This window comes from Chironomus tepperi, unplaced genomic scaffold (assembly GCF_022539635.2).
Source record: "Chironomus tepperi strain 1889 unplaced genomic scaffold, CSIRO-AGI_Ctep_v1 contig_424, whole genome shotgun sequence".
In the NCBI taxonomy this organism is placed as follows: domain Eukaryota; kingdom Metazoa; phylum Arthropoda; class Insecta; order Diptera; family Chironomidae; genus Chironomus; species Chironomus tepperi.
This window is the reverse complement of record NW_027226546.1, coordinates 262,481-283,923: the sequence shown is the minus strand read 5'-3', so window position 1 is coordinate 283,923 and position 21,443 is coordinate 262,481. Positions and strand designations below refer to the sequence as shown.

General features: G+C 31.7%; 3 protein-coding genes across 4 annotated transcripts in view; 2 read left to right on the top strand and 1 right to left on the bottom strand.

The window, feature by feature from the left end:
- Positions 1-116: 116 nt before the first annotated feature.
- Positions 117-1,375, top strand: Polr1C (RNA polymerase I and III subunit C). The gene is made up of 3 exons (XM_070649393.1): positions 117-529; positions 606-871; positions 929-1,375. Exons 1-3 carry the CDS (start codon positions 184-186, stop codon positions 1,343-1,345), a joined length of 1,029 nt encoding a protein of 342 aa, XP_070505494.1. The 5' UTR covers positions 117-183; the 3' UTR covers positions 1,346-1,375.
- Positions 1,376-1,398: 23 nt separating this feature from the next.
- Positions 1,399-2,863, top strand: Scox (Synthesis of cytochrome c oxidase). The gene is made up of 4 exons (XM_070649392.1): positions 1,399-1,772; positions 1,837-1,892; positions 1,955-2,507; positions 2,588-2,863. The coding sequence occupies exons 1-4, from the start codon at positions 1,559-1,561 to the stop codon at positions 2,635-2,637; spliced, it is 873 nt and encodes a 290-aa protein (XP_070505493.1). The 5' UTR covers positions 1,399-1,558; the 3' UTR covers positions 2,638-2,863.
- A 1,025-nt stretch (positions 2,864-3,888) lies between these two features.
- LOC139097533 (ras-GEF domain-containing family member 1B-like) overlaps positions 3,889-21,443 on the bottom strand; it is a 33,780-nt gene continuing 16,225 nt past the window's right edge. Inside the window, exons 3-12 of one of the 2 annotated variants that reach the window (XM_070649408.1) lie at positions 19,563-19,661; positions 11,048-11,119; positions 10,916-10,981; positions 10,675-10,812; positions 10,298-10,483; positions 9,752-10,114; positions 9,441-9,569; positions 4,587-4,942; positions 4,324-4,484; positions 3,889-4,219 (exon numbers count right to left, since the gene is read on the bottom strand). In XM_070649408.1, the coding sequence (XP_070505509.1) occupies positions 4,158-4,219; positions 4,324-4,484; positions 4,587-4,942; positions 9,441-9,569; positions 9,752-10,114; positions 10,298-10,483; positions 10,675-10,812; positions 10,916-10,981; positions 11,048-11,119; positions 19,563-19,661 (1,632 nt within the window). In that variant the 3' untranslated portion in view covers positions 3,889-4,157. The remainder of the gene's footprint in view (positions 4,220-4,323; positions 4,485-4,586; positions 4,943-9,440; positions 9,570-9,751; positions 10,115-10,297; positions 10,484-10,674; positions 10,813-10,915; positions 10,982-11,047; positions 11,120-19,562; positions 19,662-21,443) is intronic. The other variant, XM_070649409.1, reaches the window with a different exon arrangement.

The following is a 21,443-nucleotide window of genomic DNA, read 5'->3' as shown; positions in this document are numbered from 1 at the left end:
ATGCAATTTTAACCGAGTTGCAACACTCAATAGACAGACAGACAAAATAAAGTCAACAGCAGACATCAACGAAAAAAAGCACAGGGGACAACTCAAAGTTTTGTACCAGAAAAGTTTAGTTCACATGTTTACAACAAAAAGTAAACAACTTTAACACATTATTCCTTAAAATTATTAAAATAAATGGTTTTTAATACTGAAATGGCAATGGAAACAGATGATCGCAGGCCGAAAGTGACAATGGAGCAGTATAAAATAAAAGAGAATCCAAATGATTATGGATTTTCCGACGAAACGTTTAACAGAGAAAAATTCAAGAAAAATCTGAAAATTATTCCTGTTAAGAGAGAAGACTACGAGCTAGAATTTGACATTATTGGCTTGACTCCAGCAATTGCCAATGCTTTTCGACGAGTTATGATTAGTGAGGTTCCATCAATGGCTATTGAGAAGGTCCACATATATAACAATACATCAATCATACAGGACGAAGTTTTGGCACATCGAATTGGTTTAATTCCTTTAAAAGGTATGTGGACGTCCAGTACAGCTTGTGACATATAAGTATTTATTTCCAGTAATAATAATAATAATCCTTATTTCAGCTGATCCAAGACTTTTTGAATACAAATTGGACGAAAAGGATGAAGAAGGCAATGAATTGGATACGCTGGAATATCGTTTGGACATTAAGTGCTCGTGGAAGAATAAAGAAGTAAAAGATCCAAGGAATATTGATGCAATGTACAAGAATCATAATGTCTATACTGAACACATAAAATGGGTTCCAAGAGGCAAGCAAGGAACTTTATTTACCGAGTCACAAGTCGGTCCAAGTGACGATAAAATTCTAATTTCTAAAATGCGACCGGTAAGTCACTCATAGACTCCCAATTGCTTAACATTACTGATTATTTCTCATTATCAGGGTCACGAATTAAATTTAAAGCTATTGGCAATCAAAGGAATCGGAAAAGATCATGCAAAATTCAGTCCTGTATCTTTAGCATCATATAAGTTACTTCCAGAGATTAAGCTACTCAAACAAATTTCCGGAAAAGATGCTTACCAACTTCAGAAATGCTTTTCACCAGGTGTCATTGAAATTGACAAAAGTGGATGTGCTTTTGTCAAGAATGCACGATACGATAATTGCAGTAGAAATGTCTACAGATATCCAGAGCTAGCTAAAAATGTTGAATTAACGAGAATTCGTAATCATTTTGTCTTTAATATTGAATCTTTGGGTGCTTACAAGCCAGAGGACATTTTCGTTGAAGCTGTCAAGATCCTTAAGAAGAAAGCTGTAGATTTATTGAAGGAATTAGATTTTGATGGAAAATAAACAATAAAATTTATTAACGGTTAAAAAATATTTGAATTTGTGACATCATTTTTAGTCAAGTATTTTAACATTTTCAGGTGTTTATGATTTTCATTAATTAAAGTGTTTTAAAACCATTTACCAAGAAGTAAAATATTGGATAACATAAAACTAACAAGCATTAATTGCTAGCATTTGAGATTTAAGAGAAACAAAGTATATTAAGCGTTAAAAATGATGTCTAAATTTTTGCGGCTTACGAATTGCACAAATTTACTTGTATCGAGTGCTTTGCGTGAATCAAAATTAGTAAGAACGACGATACCTCTTCGATTTTATACAACAGAACAGCCAGCACAGCCTCCAAAACCACCAACACCACCACCAGCATCAACAATTCCACCGAAACCAGATGCAACGAAAAAGGAACAGCCCGGCAAAGGAAAAGGTATGAAAAATTTGTTTCTGGATGTACCTGGATGTTTTTAATCTAAATTTTTATTGATTTATAGGCCCAACTACATGGAAAAGTTTATCGATTGCTGCTGCATTAGGTGGATGTTTATTGGTAAGTACAAATTTGATGAATCCATAGCTATAAATAAGCATGACGCAATATTTAATCATTAGGCATTTATGTGGTACGTGAAGGATGAAAAGGAACAAGCAATGCTTCGTGAGAGAAAACGTCAGCTTGGGAAGGCTGCCATTGGTGGACGATGGGAACTTGTTGACACAAAAGGAAATTTGAAGAAATCTGAAGATTTTCATGGTCAATGGCTTTTAATCTATTTTGGATTTACTCATTGTCCCGACATTTGTCCAGAAGAATTGGAAAAGCTTGCTGAAACTGTCGAAAATCTTGAGAAAGCAAAGGAGTTCCAAAAGGATAAAATCCAATCACTATTTATCACAGTAGATCCATTAAGAGACACACCCGAATTAGTTGAGAAATACACCAAAGAATTTTCTCCAAAACTTATTGGACTTACAGGAACAATCGATCAAGTTAAGCAAGTCTGTAAAGCATTCAGAGTATATTTCTCTGCTGGTCCAAAGGATGAGGATAATGACTATATTGTTGATCATACAATCATTATTTACTTAGTTAATCCAGATGGTGAATTTGTAGATTATTATGGACAAAATAGAAATGCAGAATCCATCACAAACTCCGTACTTAGTAAGTCACTTTAAAATACTTTACCTTTATAATAACTTCCGATCAATTTCTTATATTTCTTCTTTTTAATCTCGTTACAGTCAATGTGGCTAAATATAATGCTCTGAATAAGAAGGGATGGTTTTCATAAGAGAAGAATAAGAGCAAAAATATCCCGCAAGCTAGCTGTCTAGAGAAAAAGATTGAAGAGGAAAGGAAATAAAAAACTTTCAAAAGTTTTTAATTTAAAGTTTTTCTTATTTTATAGTGATGAGTTGATGGCATTGAGAAATTGATTGTAACTTCTTTAAGTTTCCGCACTAGCATTCAGTATATATAGTAAAAAAATATTAATAAAGAATAACGTTTACAAAGTATGAATGGAATAAGGGTATGTAGTTGTATAACGGTCCTTAATATTTGATCATTAGGTAGTTATGTCGTTCAGGCAGTAAATGGATTCCTCGTTGAAGCTTTGATATATTATATAGTAATTTGTAGTAAGGATGTATATGTAGAGGTATGTAGACATACTCTTTTCTTCAAAAAGAAACTAGGTAATCCGGTTGAATGAACTTACCACTATTCTTAGTAGTCTATTAATTTGTTGTTGGATGCAATCAGCACTGGGTTTGGTACTGGAAATTGACAAGCAGAAGCTAGCGGTAAGGCCTGTTGCAGGCGACATCTGAGGGAGACCATGGATTACAATTGATCTGTATCAGCGAAGTAAAATCCAAACCAATGTTGTCCAAACTGCGTTTCGCGACATGTTGCAATGTCATGAATCACACGCAACATGTAGTTTCGAACGTTGCTTAATACCACGGTTTGTCGTAACACAAAACAGCTTGGACAACACTTACAGTTCAAGGATCCAAGATATATAGATGTGTACATACAAAGTATACTCGACCATACTCGACCATACGGAATTTCGTATACTAATGTAAACAATAACATTTGAAAAATATTGTTAAATTACATTCAAAAATTTTCAAACAAATATAAAAAGATACATTATTTTTGAGCTTTAGTCAGTTAGATTAGCATATAATAAAGCATTTACAATGCTTCTGTACTAACTAAACTCATCTAAAAGAAGAAAATTTTGCAAATCAAATTTTTATAAATTTTAGCGATTTTCTTTCGTAGTGTTAGTGTTTACAAAAAATTCAAATTTTTGACCGTTAAAAAAGACCGAATTTTTATATGAACACATCTATATATCTTGCAAGGATCCTAAGCATCAAGTTTTTGTCTTTGATTTGTTCCTTCCTTACAACGTCCAACAAGTGTATCCAACATTCTTCTTGCTCAATACCTTAACATTATGCATTCCTAAAGGTTAAAAAACTCAATTTAAACTCCTGAAATTAAAAGAGAAACTTCTTCAACATGCTACTTTATATTACAATTTATTCCAGTTTTTTCATTTCCTTAAATAAGAGGAACAAGAAATATACAAAAAAAAAAAGAAAAAATTGTCGTTCGTTATTTACTTGTTACATAAGACTTGAATAATGACATAAATTCTTTATTCACTATGAACTTTTTTTTTCATTCTTATGCTAAAATGAATAGTTAGCTCTTCATCTCCCTCTCTCGGTAGTTGATTATTGTTCATTGATTGACTTCGTAACTCACAGAAAATCGTCTATTCATTTCATTTCATGGAACGTCATAATAGGACTCAATCTTTGTTGCTTTTCTTGCAAATTCTACACACAATTCTATAGTAACACAAAAAAAAGCAGGAATGGAAACAGCATAAAATTTTACGATTAGAAAATTCCACATTTGAATTAACTATTCATGCATATTATTCATATCATACCATTTTCTGGAACTAACGGACATGTAAAAATGTGATTTACGATATTGTACTCATCACAGTTGACTAAACTGATTGGTACATTTGACATGTGCATTGTAAATGCTGATACGATTGCGGAAAGCTTGTTAAAAGCATTGAAATCGATGCATCCGTTCGGTAGTCTATATTGTTTCAAAATATAAAGTATTAGATATAGATATAGATGATTTTTTTATGTATATTTACATCCGAAATGACAAGCAATTTATCATTATTGACCTTACCGTGTACTACAATCCTCTCTTGCCTTTATTGCTAATTTAACAATGTCTTCAAATACAGGCAGTACAACCCACTCTAATTTATTATTTGTAGTTCCAACTTTCGATTGACTTTTTATGATTGATTGCTCGGTACTTGTGCTTGGTGTCGTGGTGTTTGAACGATTTAGAGTTGAAGGCGGTGATGAATTGGGTGTAATGATTTGAATGTGTTTCTGCTTTTTATTTAAATTATTAAAACCCCCGCTAGATGATTTTTCCGTCTGTTTACTCCATAAATTTAAATTCTGTGAGTTTTCAATGTGCTTCAACAGGCAGTCTATTTGTTGTTGATTCGTTGATGAAAGGATTTTCTTCCACTATAATAATTAGAAAAGATAGGCATAAGATGACATTAGCTATAAAGTTTTGCTATTTTCTTCTTTTAAAGTAATTATAAGAATTAGGCGTAGGAGGCTTATCAAAATAATTTGAAGTTTACTTTGAGGTTAAGCATTTTCTTTAGTTGATGATTTAGTGACGTAGGAAGAGCTTTGTAGGAGCCAGACAATTCATTCAATCTCGATCTTGTACGATTCATATGATGCATTCATATGAACTAACTCTAGATTACATTTTAAAGGTTTCTAAGGTTACCAGACGTGATACAAAGAATTCGACGCCCTTCTATTCTCTGTTACTGGTTGTTTATAAGCATAGATGCTAGAGCTAGAATAGAATGTAACAATCCGGCTTAGTTCTATTGAAATTGCTATTTGCAGAACCTTGTAGATCTGTTTTAACCAATGAATCTAAATCCAAATATTTACTTTGTCAATTTAGGATATTAATTGGCTGTGAAACTTCAAATTTACATTTTGTATTAAGATGTTTAGTTAGAAGTCAGCTTGAAGTCGACTAAAATTTGAAATGTAGTCGAATTGACTCAAATGGACTTTTCCATATGCAATTCCAATCGACTTAAAGCTCTGAATTAGAACTCTTTAACATTTTGAATATTCAAAAGCTTCCTACAATTCATACGAATTCATAAATATGTAAGATCTTCAGATTTTTTTGAACATTATTCAAATAAGAAATTTAATATTTCATTTGAAGCATAACTTGATACTTTAAAGTACTTTTATTAGACAAACATTTCAAAATTTAGTAGTCTACCTTTTTCATATATTAACTGATATAACAGTTAAATGGATCTGTAATTTAATACTTAAATCAACCCCGAGTAACACTAATGAAGGATGGTCTGTTTCGGAGCTTTTAAGGCTTCACTATGAGACTATATGTAGGCGACTATGATTTAGTGATAATAAAAGACATAACCCGAACAGCACACCATGTTCACTAGAGTATCGCTATGCCGCCGTATTAACAATTAGGCGTAAATTTGCCATGACGTCACCCAAATGATTGATTTTGACCCATTTCTACAGCGAAAAGTGCGGTTTGTCGAATCTTTCTGCTCGGTCAAGTTCCTTTGTTTAATAATTTCAAGTTTAAATATAAATTGAATGAATTTATGAATAGATTTATCAGAACTTTATATTTAGAAATATTACTCAGCGCTGCCCACTCATATTTTAAAATACTCTCAATGAATTATGCAACTATAGCATCATTTGCAGCATAAATTTGATTAAAAATAACTTCGACAGTTGTAGCTTCATATTTTTTATTTTCAAGCAATAGAAGCAATGACGAAGGTAGTAAATAAATGCAGCACATTCAATTAGCTTGAATATTAATTTAAAATATCGTAAAAAGGAGTTGAAAGCAAAAGGAAATAATGTTGGCAGCAATTGAAGGAACGAGCAAACAAAAAAGGACATTTATAGTAAGTATAGATAGTGCTGATGTGGGAAGTAAAACGCATTTGGGTTCAAGTTTGCCTTTAAAAACTTCAAAATAAAACTAATCAATTTTAAATTAAATTAATTCCTCAATAAAGATCTCTAAGCTGTTTTTAATGACTATGTATAGCTATGATACAGGATATAAACAATGTCGGAAACTTTAGAAAAACAACTAAGCTTCAGATCAATAAAATTGAGTATAATTAACTTCTATTTTGGGATTTGTTTATAGGACAAACAGATATAAATACAAGCTTAGCTTCCTTATTCCCAGATTGCCTCAATTTCCCACTAAAAAATAATGAGCAGTGATAATAATGAAAATGGAAAAAATAAATGAAAATGGGGTAACTAAGAGTGTATTGCTTAGTAAAATAATAAATTTAATGAGTTGAATGAATACATTTTAATTAATTTCAGTCAGTTCCATTTTAATAATTTTCTGATGAAAATAGAGATACAGAACAGAGATGTTTAAAGTTTTTAATTCTCCTGTTTCTAAAGCAGTCGTTCGCAACCTTTTATTTTTTGTGGCACAACTTGGTGGTAAGCCTGGAATGAAATCACACTCGGCATACGGTTCATGGTATTTCCATGCATTCTTGGCAGCACACTAGTGTGTCGCGGCACATAGATTATCAACTACTGTTCTAAAGAATTAGTTTTAATAAATCTCTTCCGTTTGGCAGTAGAAATTCTTTTAGTGAAATTAATTTCCTAAAGTGAGCTTACAGGAAAATTAAGAATTTGCTGTATTATTAAGACAGGAGTATTGCTGGATGTTAAGAGGGAGAAAAAGCAATTAAATGTCTCTGTGGAGTAATCAGGAAGAGATTTGACCAAAATTTGGTGTTATAACTCTAAGGTTGTCGGTTCGAATCCAGCAATTTTCAAAAATGTGCTTTTCTAGAAGTTTAGATGCGTCAGATGCTTAATGGATGAGATCAAGATGAAATTTGGAGCTCTGAAAATTGTTGGATTAAAGAAAGGGTCAGGAAGTTAAAGATTAGCATGAATAATCGGACAAGAGCTTCAAGATAAACTTGATGAATGGAATGTTGATAAAACAAAGCTTAAGTATCTCGTCGTTTCAATTAAAGATGGAACCGAAAGCCTAAATTTATGAAAATTGTATTCTTGATCCTGCATCATCTATCAGCAATCAATATTAAAAACATTGTATGCATAAAACAATGAATTATTCCGGACGAAAACATTAGCGTAGCAAAAAGCGTTTCAAAAGCTTTTAGTGCATAATTGCTAATTCCAAATTTAGCGCGGTTTTGCGTTTGATCCTATATCAATTTCATTATACTCAATTCTTCAAATGTTTACACACTATTGTCATTATGTATTATAGTAAGGTAGACCAAAGAGCTCATATGAATACTGAGTGAGCAACGATCCAAAAATGCTGGGAATTAGAAACTGGCAGAAGTTATCTAAAGACAGATCCAGCTTTCGACGAAATCTAAATGCAGCAATTTCTGCAGGTCCTTTTGCGACTTCGCCAAGGAAGTAAGTAAGTAATTATTATAGTAAACCTTAATTATTTGAAGCTAATTAAAAAAGCCGTAGCCAAATACTCAAGAAAATCCTCAAAAAAATCTCTCAAGATTTTAAAGCACTTTTTTATCATCAAATGCTTGCGTCTATTTGTAATTTTCATTTTAATGAGCAACAATGCTGCCTTCATTTAACTTGGTCAGCAATTTCCATCACAATTATGTTGAATGAACAGAAACCTTTAATACTCGAAATCCTTGAAATAATTTTTTGGTTCGTTGGGTACAAATTAAATCTCTTATTTTTCGTTGAGGAATTTCACTCTTGATGAAATCGTCCACTTTATTTAATGTTGAGACTTAAGGGCAATATCATTAAAACCGAAGAGGAAATGTTTAGTTACTTTAAACCCCAAAAAAAGAAATCCATTTAATGTTCAAGATATTCTTAGAGCATTTACATAAATTTTATGATCTAAGGCAGTGGTGGGCAATCTGTGTGTCACGAAGAATTCTCGGAAATGTCATAAACCGTATGCCATGTGCGGTTTTAGTCTAGGCTTACCACCAAGGTGTCCCACAAATAATAAAAGGTTGTCCACACCTGACCTATAGTAAATTGACATGATTTCAAATTTAATGTGAATGATGTTAGGACGAAAATAGACCGAGATATTTTTGGCATAGATATAGCCCAAGACTGAGCATGACAGGAACTTCAATGATAAATTGAAGTAAAATTTGTTAATAAAGTTGACATTTGAGATATTTTTTGTGACAGCTTGCAATCCCATTACCCCTCACATAGAGACACATAAAATATGTGTGTATTTTCACCTGAAACATGAAAATCAATAAGGACATAACATAAAGCTTCTTCAAAAAAATTTTAGTCACATTCAATGTATATGGGAATTTCCCAAAAAAAAGAGAATGTCAGTAAGAATATATAAAAATTGACATGGCTTTAAGTTTCAACAGGAATTTTCGTCGTTCCATATCACTGTCTGTGTGTGGTAAATGTGAAGACTCTTCTCAGCCTTAATTCCATTTCACATTTTTATGTTTATGTCAAGTTTTATTTAACACGTAAAAAGTGACGATAAAAGTAAAGTGTAAAAGAAGAAGAATTTGATTAAGAAAATTCACCTACAAGGAATGAAGGATGTAAAGTTCTAAAGAAGTCGCAGAACTGATTTTCCAAAATGTATAAATCAAAAAATGTCACAAAAAAAAGTTCGTAGATCTATCGCAATCAATTTTCAAGATGAAATTGTAAATAAAGGAAATAAGAAAAATTGTTCACGTAAAGGGTGATGATGCTGACTGTCATAAAGAAAGCATAACAAGTTGTGACAACTTTGATTATGCGGAAAAAAGAATCGAAAATTTCGATTTGTTTTCCTTTTTTTAGAAAATAATAAATTGAATCATCAGAGAAAAATGGAATGTAAACATAAACAATGGATGTGAATGAACGACGAACAGTTTTAACTTACCATAGTCTGTAGTCGGCAGATTGGTTCTAGTATTGATGTTGCAGAATTGTAGTTTCCCACAAGAAGACAATGCTGTGCTACGCTACTCCACAATTCTAATTTTTTACTTCGATCACATTCACTTGTGCACTGTGAATGATATCGACATGCGAGCAGCATGAATAACAAACAAAAGGACGAGTCAGATGGAAAGAAAATAGAGAGATAATTCAATTGATATAGCTGAGAAAACGAAAATGTGTGAACATGAAGGAACGGTAGTGTTTGCGGTGTAAATTATGAGACGCCAAAAAGCAATAACAGGCACTAACCTGCAATATTTCATTGGCCACAACCAAACGTAATCGACTCGACCATTCAAAGTAATTTTCCAAATTGCAAGTTTTCTTTTTGTTATGAACATCCTGCAATTGTTGTTGTCCGACAGCTGCAGATGCAGATACAGTCATTGGATTTGTGGCAAATGAATTAGTTATGATTGAGGTAGCTACTGTAGTAAGGGAAGAAGATTGTGGAACATCATAATTTGATTGCTGTTGTTCTTCCTTAATTAGATTTTGACTGCATTGAACAAACTCCTCCGGTCCGATATGTTTGGCAAATTTCTTCTCAACATGACATAACAATTGAGCTAATTTCGATGAGCATGGCCATTCTACTTCACTTGACTGTGACTTATATGAATGATAACATAATCATAAAAATGAAATAAGTAATTATTGACAATCAGTAAGGAACTAAAGTGTCACCGAAAAGAAATTGATTTATCTTCCGGCAAGTTATTCAAGATAATGGAATCGGAATCAATTTCTATTCGTCGGTCATGGACAAAAAAGAAGGAAAAAGTTAAAGCTTACCTCGGCTAGTGGTCGTTTATAACATTTCATCTCATCCTCATGTTTACTCAAATCTGTCAATTTGATTAACAAGGCACTCAAAAGATCCGACATAATATCACCAAGCCTCTTGTTTGCACTACACCTTGCTACGATATGTTTAACGAGCGACATGATTTCTTCGCCTCGAAAATCGTAAGGAAACCACTATTGAATAGGAAATGAAGGAAGAAGGAGGTGAAAGAAAATAGATGAAAAAAAGGAAAAAAGTTTTTGGCACTGATGTATTCTTATAAGGGTGATAATGTCCTATGCTTTCAATACACGAGTCATGTACGTTAAAGTTCTCACCAGAAAAACAAAGGACATAATGAGAAAGTTTCTTTTTATGTACGTACCCTCGTCCATTCTCCCATCAGAGCAACCAATCGTTCTAGTGATTCATCATTTTCAGGCACTGATTCAATTAATTTTTCTAACAGCTCGTGAGGTTGAATGAAAATTCTACTCGACAGCAAAAACGAGAAAATGAAATGCTATAGATGGAAATAAGGGGAAAAAGGAAGAAGAATTAGAGGAACATTAATATAAAATTATAATATTTAATGAATTTTTCAAGGATAACTTGTTAGGTCTTACATGATCAATATCTACAACGCTTGGCGGAATTATTAAATTGATGAATGATTCTAATGGACCATTAATCTATGAATAAAATAAGAAGAGGAAATTATTGAGGAAAGATGTCTTATAAATTGGCAAGATTCTTACAATAGCACCATTTCTGTCTGTAATGATTCCATCGTATCTTACTGCTACACCTGCTTCATCCGCATTATAATTCTTAAAAGAGAAAAGAAAAAATAATAAAAAATTCTCAATTCATACAGGAATAAAAGAAGAAAAATGATCAGCGAACGACGAGTGGCATTGCGTTTTGAATTCAAATGGCTTTACACTTCTTAACCCGAATTTAATCAAAAGCATGATTTTGTTTAAACTTTATGGCATGGAAATGCGATATTTACAAATTCATTAAACGTTTGTTTTAACTTTTTTTTATTGGCATCTGCTTACATCTTTATCAACCTTCAATCAATATCAGCACATATTGAAATATTGTGATGAACGGTGGCAAAAATTTAATTTAAAACCTGAAGCCTTCAGCACTTGAATCTCAAAAATCTACTTCAAAATTTCATCATTTTCGTACTCAATTTCCTCGCTATAAGTCGATTATGAGAACGCAAGGATGAAAAAATTTGTTTACTCATAAAATAAATCTGCTTTGAAAAACACACAAAATTTTCATCTTTATAACATCAAATGGAAGCAAGCAAATCATTCTCGACATGATTAGAGAAAATATTTCAATCTTATTTTTTCATCATTTTGTGGAAAAAGCTCTCACAGAAATCATCATCATCATCAACATTCATTTTTACATGATTTTATTTTTCATTTCGATGCATGAGAACTTCAATTATCGTCTCATTTCTTACTTCCATGTCCGCTTTAGAAATTTATTTTTATATATGCGAGCTAAACAGAATGCAGAACGAGATTCATTGAGAAAGATGAACATGTCTTCTTAATGAATGCATGTTTACGTATATCCTATTTGTATGATGAGAAATCTGATGGTGAATTAAACTTGTCAGAGTTGATTTAAATGTTCTGAGATTCTTTAACGTTCATTTGAGATTTGAAAAGTATTTATTGTGCATAGTTGAAGACCCTTTTTCATACAAAAGTTCAATTTTTACATAGTTCAAAGTCCCCTTTTCAAACAAAAGTTTACTTTGTTTTTAAACTCCGAAGAATAAACAATATCAATTAAATACACAGCTATAATCTCCAATTGTACAACTACAACAGAGTTAACATGTAAGTTTCATAAGTTAAAGTGATCCAGCTAGAATATTCAATTCACTCGACTCAAATAATTGCAAAGTTTACTTTAGAATTCAAAATATTCAATTCTAAGTTCCATAACTATCAAAATCAACTTCCAATACATAATAATCAACAACACTGATACTTATGCCAATTGAAATTCAGATTTGGGCTTTCAAAACCCATAAGGGAATGAGAAATTACCTATAACTGTATAGTCAAATTGAATGATAAATTTCATCCATATGTGACTCAATCTTACTCTTCATTGTGAACCAATTATGTCTATATTTCAGGAACAATGAAGAATTAATTGAATATTATCACAAATTCTCATATGATGCATGAATAGTTCATAAGAAATACAATCAAAATATTCTTTAAATAACATGATGTACCACAATCATGTACATTAACATAATTTCAACTGAATTAAAGCATGTGCACGTGTCGAGGACTTAGTAATTGAGACAGAGATACTGTTAGTAATTTACAGAACTAAAGACGTGGAAAGGTTTATTCAAATAAGCAAACATTTACGGAGCTTTTGTACGAATGAACAAACAACACGCTTCGCATATTAATTCCGTAATGCATTTTCGATTCACATTTATGTACACATGATATGAGATTTCTCTCATGCATTTCCGAACATTGTATGGAGCAGATGGATACATTTGAAGGCGAAATATATTGATGAGAAATGGAATTTTGTCTAAATTTTGAAGGATTTTAGACTTAGAATTGAAGAACAAGACGTTTTGACAGTTGAATAAGTATAATATGATGGAACTACTTAGCATACACTGACAGATCAATCAGAGATCATGCACAGATCTCTTATATCAGCATTACAACTGCCAACTGACTATGACCTATATGACTACAGAGCAAGAGCAAGTTTAGATAAATATCTGGACCAAATACTACTCTTAGAATGGGATTAGAAGAGTTAGATGGATTGTCAATCCCTACACAACATGAACAAGCTATTCCTTCCCTGACTGCGCTCCAGCTACTCAGAAACCGAAAGATAACATCCACATATCCTAAAGTGAATTAAATTCATTTCTTCAACATACATTTCAGACATGAAAACGCATATTCTGTTAGAAATCTCGTACATTTTAACGGAGATTACAGACGACAAGTGCAAATACTTTAAAAGCAGCATGAAAAAAATTAAAATTCTGATGATACATTTCAAACATTATTTTCATCATATATACACAACATTCATGCATGTATGGTACTATTATTGGTAGAAATGAGAAAGAAGCACACATTCATCATCAATTGCGCACAATGTTACCGATTTTTTTTCATTCTGTTCCTTTTCTCTTCTTTCATCAAACATAAATTTTTCACATACATTGTGTATGAGCGCGAAAGAAAAAGTTTTTGGAAATAGCAATACGAGATAAATATTGTGCAATTTTCCACAAGTTATAAACATATTTATGATAGAGGGAACGGGAAAATTTTAGATGAGAAAATGTTTTTTTCTCATTCATTTCATGTTTTTGTTGTTGTTGCTGTACGCGCTTAGTCATGATGGCTGATTTATTATTAATATAACAAAGCTTTTTTGAAATATTAAATTGAAAAACTTAATATATATATTTTTTGAAGTTTTTTCTAATACTCGAGTGTAAGCAACAACACAAAATATTAATTCAAATATTGTGGCTTTGGTTGGAATGTTTTGGAGATGATGAGAAACTTTTTGATGTGCCAATTTTTTGGGGTAAAAATTAATTTCCATGTGGATTCACTTTGTAGGTGTTGAAAGTTTTCTAATCGATATTTTTGAACATCTATCTTTCTGTATATCTGCATGCGGGGAATGAGACATAGTTTAGCAAAGTATATAATGAATCCATTTTAGCAGAATTTTGCAATGTTGAAAAGATGATGTGTCATTCATATTTATCAGTCATTAGCTGTCAATATTTGGTGAACTATATTTAGATGTTGTATGATATTTCGTGGGAAATTAGACATTAAGGTTGATGAGATAATTGAAATATTAACCGTTTTGACATGTTGGAGCAATTTTGAAGATGATTGAGGGTTTTGAACTGTTCTCGAGAGTTCGGTGTGCTGAATTATTCGTACTAAAGCTGACGTCAGGGCAACTTTGTGTTTTGCTATTAATGTGGTAATCTAGTGGTTCAGTTCGGTTTTCTGTTCTGGACTGACGTTAATGAATTAATTGTATCAAAAAATCTAGTTTGAATAGCTGAACAAGATGGTATTATAATTTAACTTCAATAATACAATAAATCCCGAAGAGCACAATGAGGAAAATTTAATTTTTCTCCTTAAGAATGGACTGTAATCAGTCGTCGCATAGCCGTTAAGACACTCTAACTCAATACACCTAATAAAAGCTTAGATATTAGGATTAGCCGAATTATTCGACTCAACTAGCTTGGACTCTTGGAAAGAGACTGTTGATAGAGACAGTGTAGTAGAAGGTATTAGTAATTGGCAGAGAGAATCCAACAATTTTGGACGTCAACTAAGAGATTTCATGAATTACAGTTGTACAAATCCGGCTCAATAAGGATGTAACTAATATAGAAGAAGTTAATAGTTGTATCGGAATCAAAACAGAGATTACTGTAACTATCTTCCATGCGCTTTAATTTATCATTTTCAAACACATGAAACAGTTGAACTTGCCTTAATAAATCAATCTCGGTAGAAAATTTAACCACATTTTCCAAATAGTTGTACAAAACTTTTAAGGAATGCATAAGGTGAAAAATGCAGAACAAGATTCCAAAAATATCTTCCATAACTTTGAATCTCTGGAATATTTATTAAAAATGAGCATTTACCATGATAAACTTCAACATATTTCTCATACATTTTATTTATTTTAATATTAAATATAAATATTTTATCTATGCAGAAAATTTCAGTTTTATGGTGAAATTGATTAAACTTTTTTTTTCATATTTATGCTTATATTTTTGTTAAAATTAATTTATGCATTAAACAGAACGAGAAACTTCAACACCAAAAAAAAAAGAATCATAATTTTTCATCTCACAGAAATTGAATTTTACGATTATTTTGCAATAAATAAATTAAATCTGTATGTCATAACTAACTTTTTCTCATTCTCATACAACATATGCATCTGTGTGTACATAAATCCCCACAGGAAGCTTGATCAAATAATTCCCGAATACCAATTCATGCTCACATATAAATATATGAATTTTTGATAAAAAGTGATTATTTCAAAATCAAATTTTCATGATTGAATGAACGATTTAATAATATTTTAATGAATAAAACATTAGTTGAGAGTGTTAATGAAGATTATGCATGAATATGTTGCTGTCATTTTCACAATTTTTACTCGATATTTTGTGAAATTTTTCACATAACAATTTGCATTTTTTTTTGTTCTATTTCAATTTGAATTAAATATGAGCATCGAAATGATATTTGGAATTTGAAATATTTTAGAAAAATGTTTTATTTATTTTTAGAATGTTTCAACAATTGCAATTGTTTTATGTTTTGGATATTGATGAGTTTTTAGCAGAGGTCGTAGTTAACTCGGATTTTTGATGGAAAAGTTGATTCAAATTCATTCAAAATTTGAGTTAAATTCGATTTTTCTGATATGAAATTCAAGTATAATTTACAAGACTTTTCGGGAATCGAACCCACGTACTCACAAAATAATGATCTGTTTCCTAACCACTCGACCAAAAAGGACTAACTCTTACACTGACAGATTTGCACTTATGTGGCTCAATACTCCAGATTAGCAACTTTGTGACTTCTGATTTGTGTCGCTCGGGACTATACATATAAGTGATTTGATCCGTCGCCATGGGAGCAATTTAAGAAACACTGTTTTATATCCTAAGAGACTATTTAACCGACAGTGTTTGTCAAAAGAAAACAAGCATTTCAATGTTTATTAACCTCTGGGTCATCACGTCTGTCCCGCGTGGCTAATAAAACATTAACATTAGTCCTAAAATCGGTGCACGAAATATAAACAAAAATTTTTTCTATGAGTGATTTCCCAGGATAATTTTCTATTAATAACTATCCTAATAGGCAAATATCATGTTCATGAGTATGCTAACAAAATTAAGGATTTATAATTATATTGATTGAGTTCTCATTAACACGCTCATTTTGGTGAGTATGGTAATTAAGGTGAGTATAGTTATTAAGGTTAGTATAGTAAATTAGGTGAGTATGGTAATTAAGTTGAATATGGTAGTTTAGGTGAGTATGGTCATTTAGGTGAGTATACTAATTTAGGTGACTATGGTAATTAAAATGAGTATATTAACAACGGTGAGTATGGTAATTGTCGGTTAGACTAATAGCTCTAATTAATTTATTTCAGTAGTTAAACCTCTGTACCATATTTCAATTATTATAAACCATATTTCAGTAATAGATTGAAAATTTAATTAATTTATTCATTTCAAGTTGATACTTTAGCACATTTTAATCTATGCCTATGCATAAAATCAATAAACATTAAAAATCTGCATAGAAGCCAAAGTTATGCTGTAACGTTAGCAATATATTTCACACCTAATCTCATATAAATTTAGTAATACTAATTAAATTCGTTAAACTCAATTGAAATCCTATAAAAAAATAAATATTTCAAATTTTCTATAATTAGCATTTTAATTGAAAATTAATTCGATCAATTATTTTGGATATCAATCGAAATTGCTGTCTTTTTTATTGGTGATGTTAAACAAACAGAACCACAATTAGAATTGGAATTATTGAGTCATGAAATTTTCAAATTTTTTAATGGTCAATTTAGCTTGTCATTTGAATGATTAAATAGTCAATAATTTTTGTGTAAATTGGATGTTCTGTAATTTATAATCATAGTTTAAATGATTTTGCACACATTAATCACTAATAAGTAATTAAATAAAGGTTGGAATTTAGTTTTATTTGACTTTTTTTGGTTAAATTTTATTAAATTTGTAAACAAATTTGAAACGAAAAGTTTGCAAAATAGTTAAAATGTGAGATAATAATGTTGTGTCCTTTTTTGTGACTATCATAGACAGCATGGCATACTATATGCCAAACTTTGATTCAATTTAAATAACATTTTCTCTAAAAATATTCTCATTCAAGTTTGCCTTTATAATTTTGAAAACAGGAAACTATATGGAACTAATTTTGTCCTAATTAAATGAAGGTAAATTGATGGTAACCGAATATTTACATTTAAATGGGAATTAATTTCTAAGCAGATTGCTTGCTATTGGTTACATGTGCTGTCAAAATAAAGTTATTTGAATTTGATTTGATTTCTAGTGAGTTTTATTCATGTATGATATTCGAAACTAGCGGTCACATAAAGAATAATAGATTATTTGGAATTTTTGTTATTCTATTCAGCAACAAATTAATAATCAATTCAGCGGAAAGACAAACAATTTTAGCCTTTATGGAAGCTGTATAAGCAAATAGAATGCTAAAACAGCGTTTATTGGCTCAGACACTGTTTAGAATTAGTATAAATAAGCTCTTGTAAATCAAGCATTTATTTGAGTACGGAAAACTAGAAAATGATTAGGTATTGTTCAGAACCTTACTCATCTAAGGTTCTAGAGAAACAAGTAAACTTTCCCACTGCCAGAGTTCGAAATCGACTCAAAAATTGGAAGAAGTCGAGTCGACTTTCACATACAATGTCTGGGTCGATTTCGAGCTTTGCCTACTACATATCCTGAGTGAGAATCGAACCGACACCTTCCTAGTTGCGTGTCAAAAGCTCTTACTTATCGAGCTACCGAGGGTTGCTAGTGATCTTGGCAGAATGCTAACTTAAAATGTCTGTCTCCATGCAACGCTTATTTCCAAATGGCACAAATTGGTTAATCAATCCAAAATCGTTGATCAAGCCTGTGAGACTCTGTTAATGATGCCGAATTCAAACCAAAACTGACATCAAGTCATAGTCACGCCAGTGTGTGGCTGGATTGTTGATCAATTAATTGATTTGTGTTATTCGGAATTGCACAAATCTTACCATTGTATGGATTGAATACACAAAATCCAACAGGTATACATAACTGTCAAATCGGATATAATCTTGACTATACTCAAAATATTAGCAGACCTTCAAAATAGAATTAACAAAGTAATTTCGAATATGTCACTGTTTTCGAAGAAAATTCAACACCAATTCAGTTCCAAATGAGCATTAAATTCTAGGAATAAATACATATAAACTGTCAATTAAGGTCAAATATTTGGTTTTAATACTGCAATATACATAACCTAAATATCAATTTCCTGAATTCATATAACTGATTGTTTATTGTGGTCAACTAATATCCCAAAATAGTTTCAATTTACTTCCAATGAAAAACCCACCAAAAATGAAAATCATAAAAGCGCTTAACTAATCATATTTTTTTTTGTAACAACAACTTCCCCATAATAATGTTATAAAGGAAAAGGATGTGGAAAATTTTTGCACATTAACGAAATTAAAATGTATGTACAACATGTATAATTTAAGCATTTAGACGAAAATAGCGGTGAAAAAATAATTTTTTTTGGTAGCACCAGACGTTGCAACATAATGAAAAATGATTTTACCCATAGCAATACCGAGGAAGCACACGAAGAATTTTCAGTATTTGTTTAAATAATGTAAAAAAGCTTATTCATCGCATTTCTTTTCTTATACAAAAATAATTGAAAATGGCTTACGCGCAGCATGCTTTTGTATTATATATTTTTTCAAAATAATATATTATTATTTTACATTAAAATCTTTTGTAATATTGTTCGGTACAATAGGAATCAGGAAGAAAGCCGCAAAAAATTATGGAATATTACTGCCAGCTCATTCATCGTCCATTGTTCAAGGTTCCTTCTTTTATTTTTAAGCAATAGAATAGTGGTTGGCAACCTTATTATTCTTCGCGGCACACCTTGGTGGTAACCTTGACCAGAGTTGCAAAACGGACCCTTGCGACAGGTAAAAACCTTACAAATTCCCGATAATTTGTATGGTTTTGTAAGAATACCCTGCATAAAAACCGGCAAAAACTGTATAAATTCTTGATCATTTGTATGGTTTTCTTACAAAAAAGTATAAATAATTTGTACGGTTTTGCCAGTCACAGGAAGAATCAGGAATTGTTTTGTCAAAAGAACCGGTTTTTTCCTGTCATAGGTGTCTGTTTTGCAACTTTGGCCTCGATCGAAACCGTACAACAATATACTGTTCATAGCCATTCCCACACCATTGTGCCGCGGCATCAAGCTTGCCCATCACTGGACTAGAATAATTTTAGCAAATTTTTTGATGAAAATTTATGATTAAAGAACCTTCATCATATTCTTCTCTTACCTTTTCAATTTCCGCTCCACCTTGACACAGCAATTCTGGAAATTGTCTTGACGTTCCCACGATAGTATCGACAGAAGATGTGTAGCCCATGTTGATCAACTGAAAAGAAAAGAACAGAACAGAACATACAAAATGATTGATGAGGTGAGTAAGAATGTCAGGTAAAGAGTAAAGGGCTGTTAAACTTGAACTTTACAGCGGGGGAGTCGTTCAACTGTTACGTAACGCGCTTGGTAGGGGGAATGGGAAAGTGAGATGTCACATGTGTGTACGCCTCAAGCAATCAAAAGGAGGAGTCAAAATGTAAATTTCCTCTGGGGAGGGATGGGGGTTGAGATGTGGCATGGGTGTAATGCTTCAAACAATCAATCCAGAGGGGGAAGGGCGTCAAATAGCGGATTTCATAAAGGAAGGGGTCCAAAAAGTAGATTTTTTAGGGGTAGGGTGTGACATGTGACATGTGTTTTACGCTTCAAACAATCAAAACAAAGGGACGAAGTGGGTCAAAAGTCGATCTTTCGTGTTCTATAACTAGTGAACGACCCCACAGCCGTAGACGTAAAAGGGGTGATGAAAAATTGTATTTTTTGCTGACGGTGGTGAAATTTTCTTTAAAGAAGATTTTCTTGTTTCCAAAAAAAAGTTGTAGACTAACTTTATATTCTTATAAATATTATGGTTAACAGAAACAGAATGAACGAGCAGAACATGCATGCTTAAATATTTTATATTTCTAGTGAAAAGAAGTTATCCTTTTACGCTCATAACGTATGTACATAACATACTAAATTTTAATGACTATGAATTCATAAGAGTATGTTTCATAAAGTCACGAAATAGAAGTCATATACCTTTAGCATCTCATTATATTAAATGGATATTATGTTCTTTACGTAAATAATTTTTTTTAAATGGTTGTTGGCTGTTTCTATGACACAATCTCATTATATGCTTAGTTGTGTCTTGTCTTGGGTTTCAAAATCATTATTTTCAAAGGACATTTATGAATAATCCTAATTGAATGCACATATTAAGACGTAAATGCCATCAAAGATCATGGAATAGATGGATATCCGCAAGTTTCATAATTGAAATGTTATCGAGTTTCAATCATATTTTAAGTTCGCAATAATTGTAATTATGTTTGGTGATTATACATTTTAATCAGGATGCAGCAATTCTGAAAAGCTCAGTATACTGAAAAGCTCCAAAATTCGAAAATTCTTGGTAAAATGCCTGATTTGGTTGTAATTTGTAGGATTTCAGAAATAGAATGAGACATTTTGGATAGGATTATTAATTAAATACTGTTGATCTGACAGAAAATGTTTAAATTCTGAAAATCGGATCCGGAGTGGGACTCGAACCCACGATCAATGATTAACGGTCACATGCTCTTACCACTGAGCTATCGAGGCTTATTCGACTATATGACAAATTGCCATATATAGATTATACATTCTCTGTATCCTTCTTACTACTGCACTCCCAATGATATACAGTCAAAGGAACGGGAATCCAATTCCAGTTAATACTAATTTAGATGCTTTCAAACAGATTTTACTTGAGCCATGAGGCTTTAGTGCTAAACGTAAAGAATGCAAGTCCCATCATTTTGTAAAACTTTTCAAACTCGACTGCTTGATTCCAGGAACACTCAGCAACATATCTCTTTGTAGCTTACTTTGTTTCTAGTTTTACATAATTTAATCAAATTGCTCAACATTCCAGTTTTTGCATAGAAACTCTAGAAAGTTCAAAAAACCAAAGCAGTAATTGAATTTTTATTTGATTCTTTAAAATTAACAGTTAATGACGTACATTGTATCTGATAGGAACATAGTAGGCAAATTCCGTAGTCTATTCTCGAAGGTATTCGCC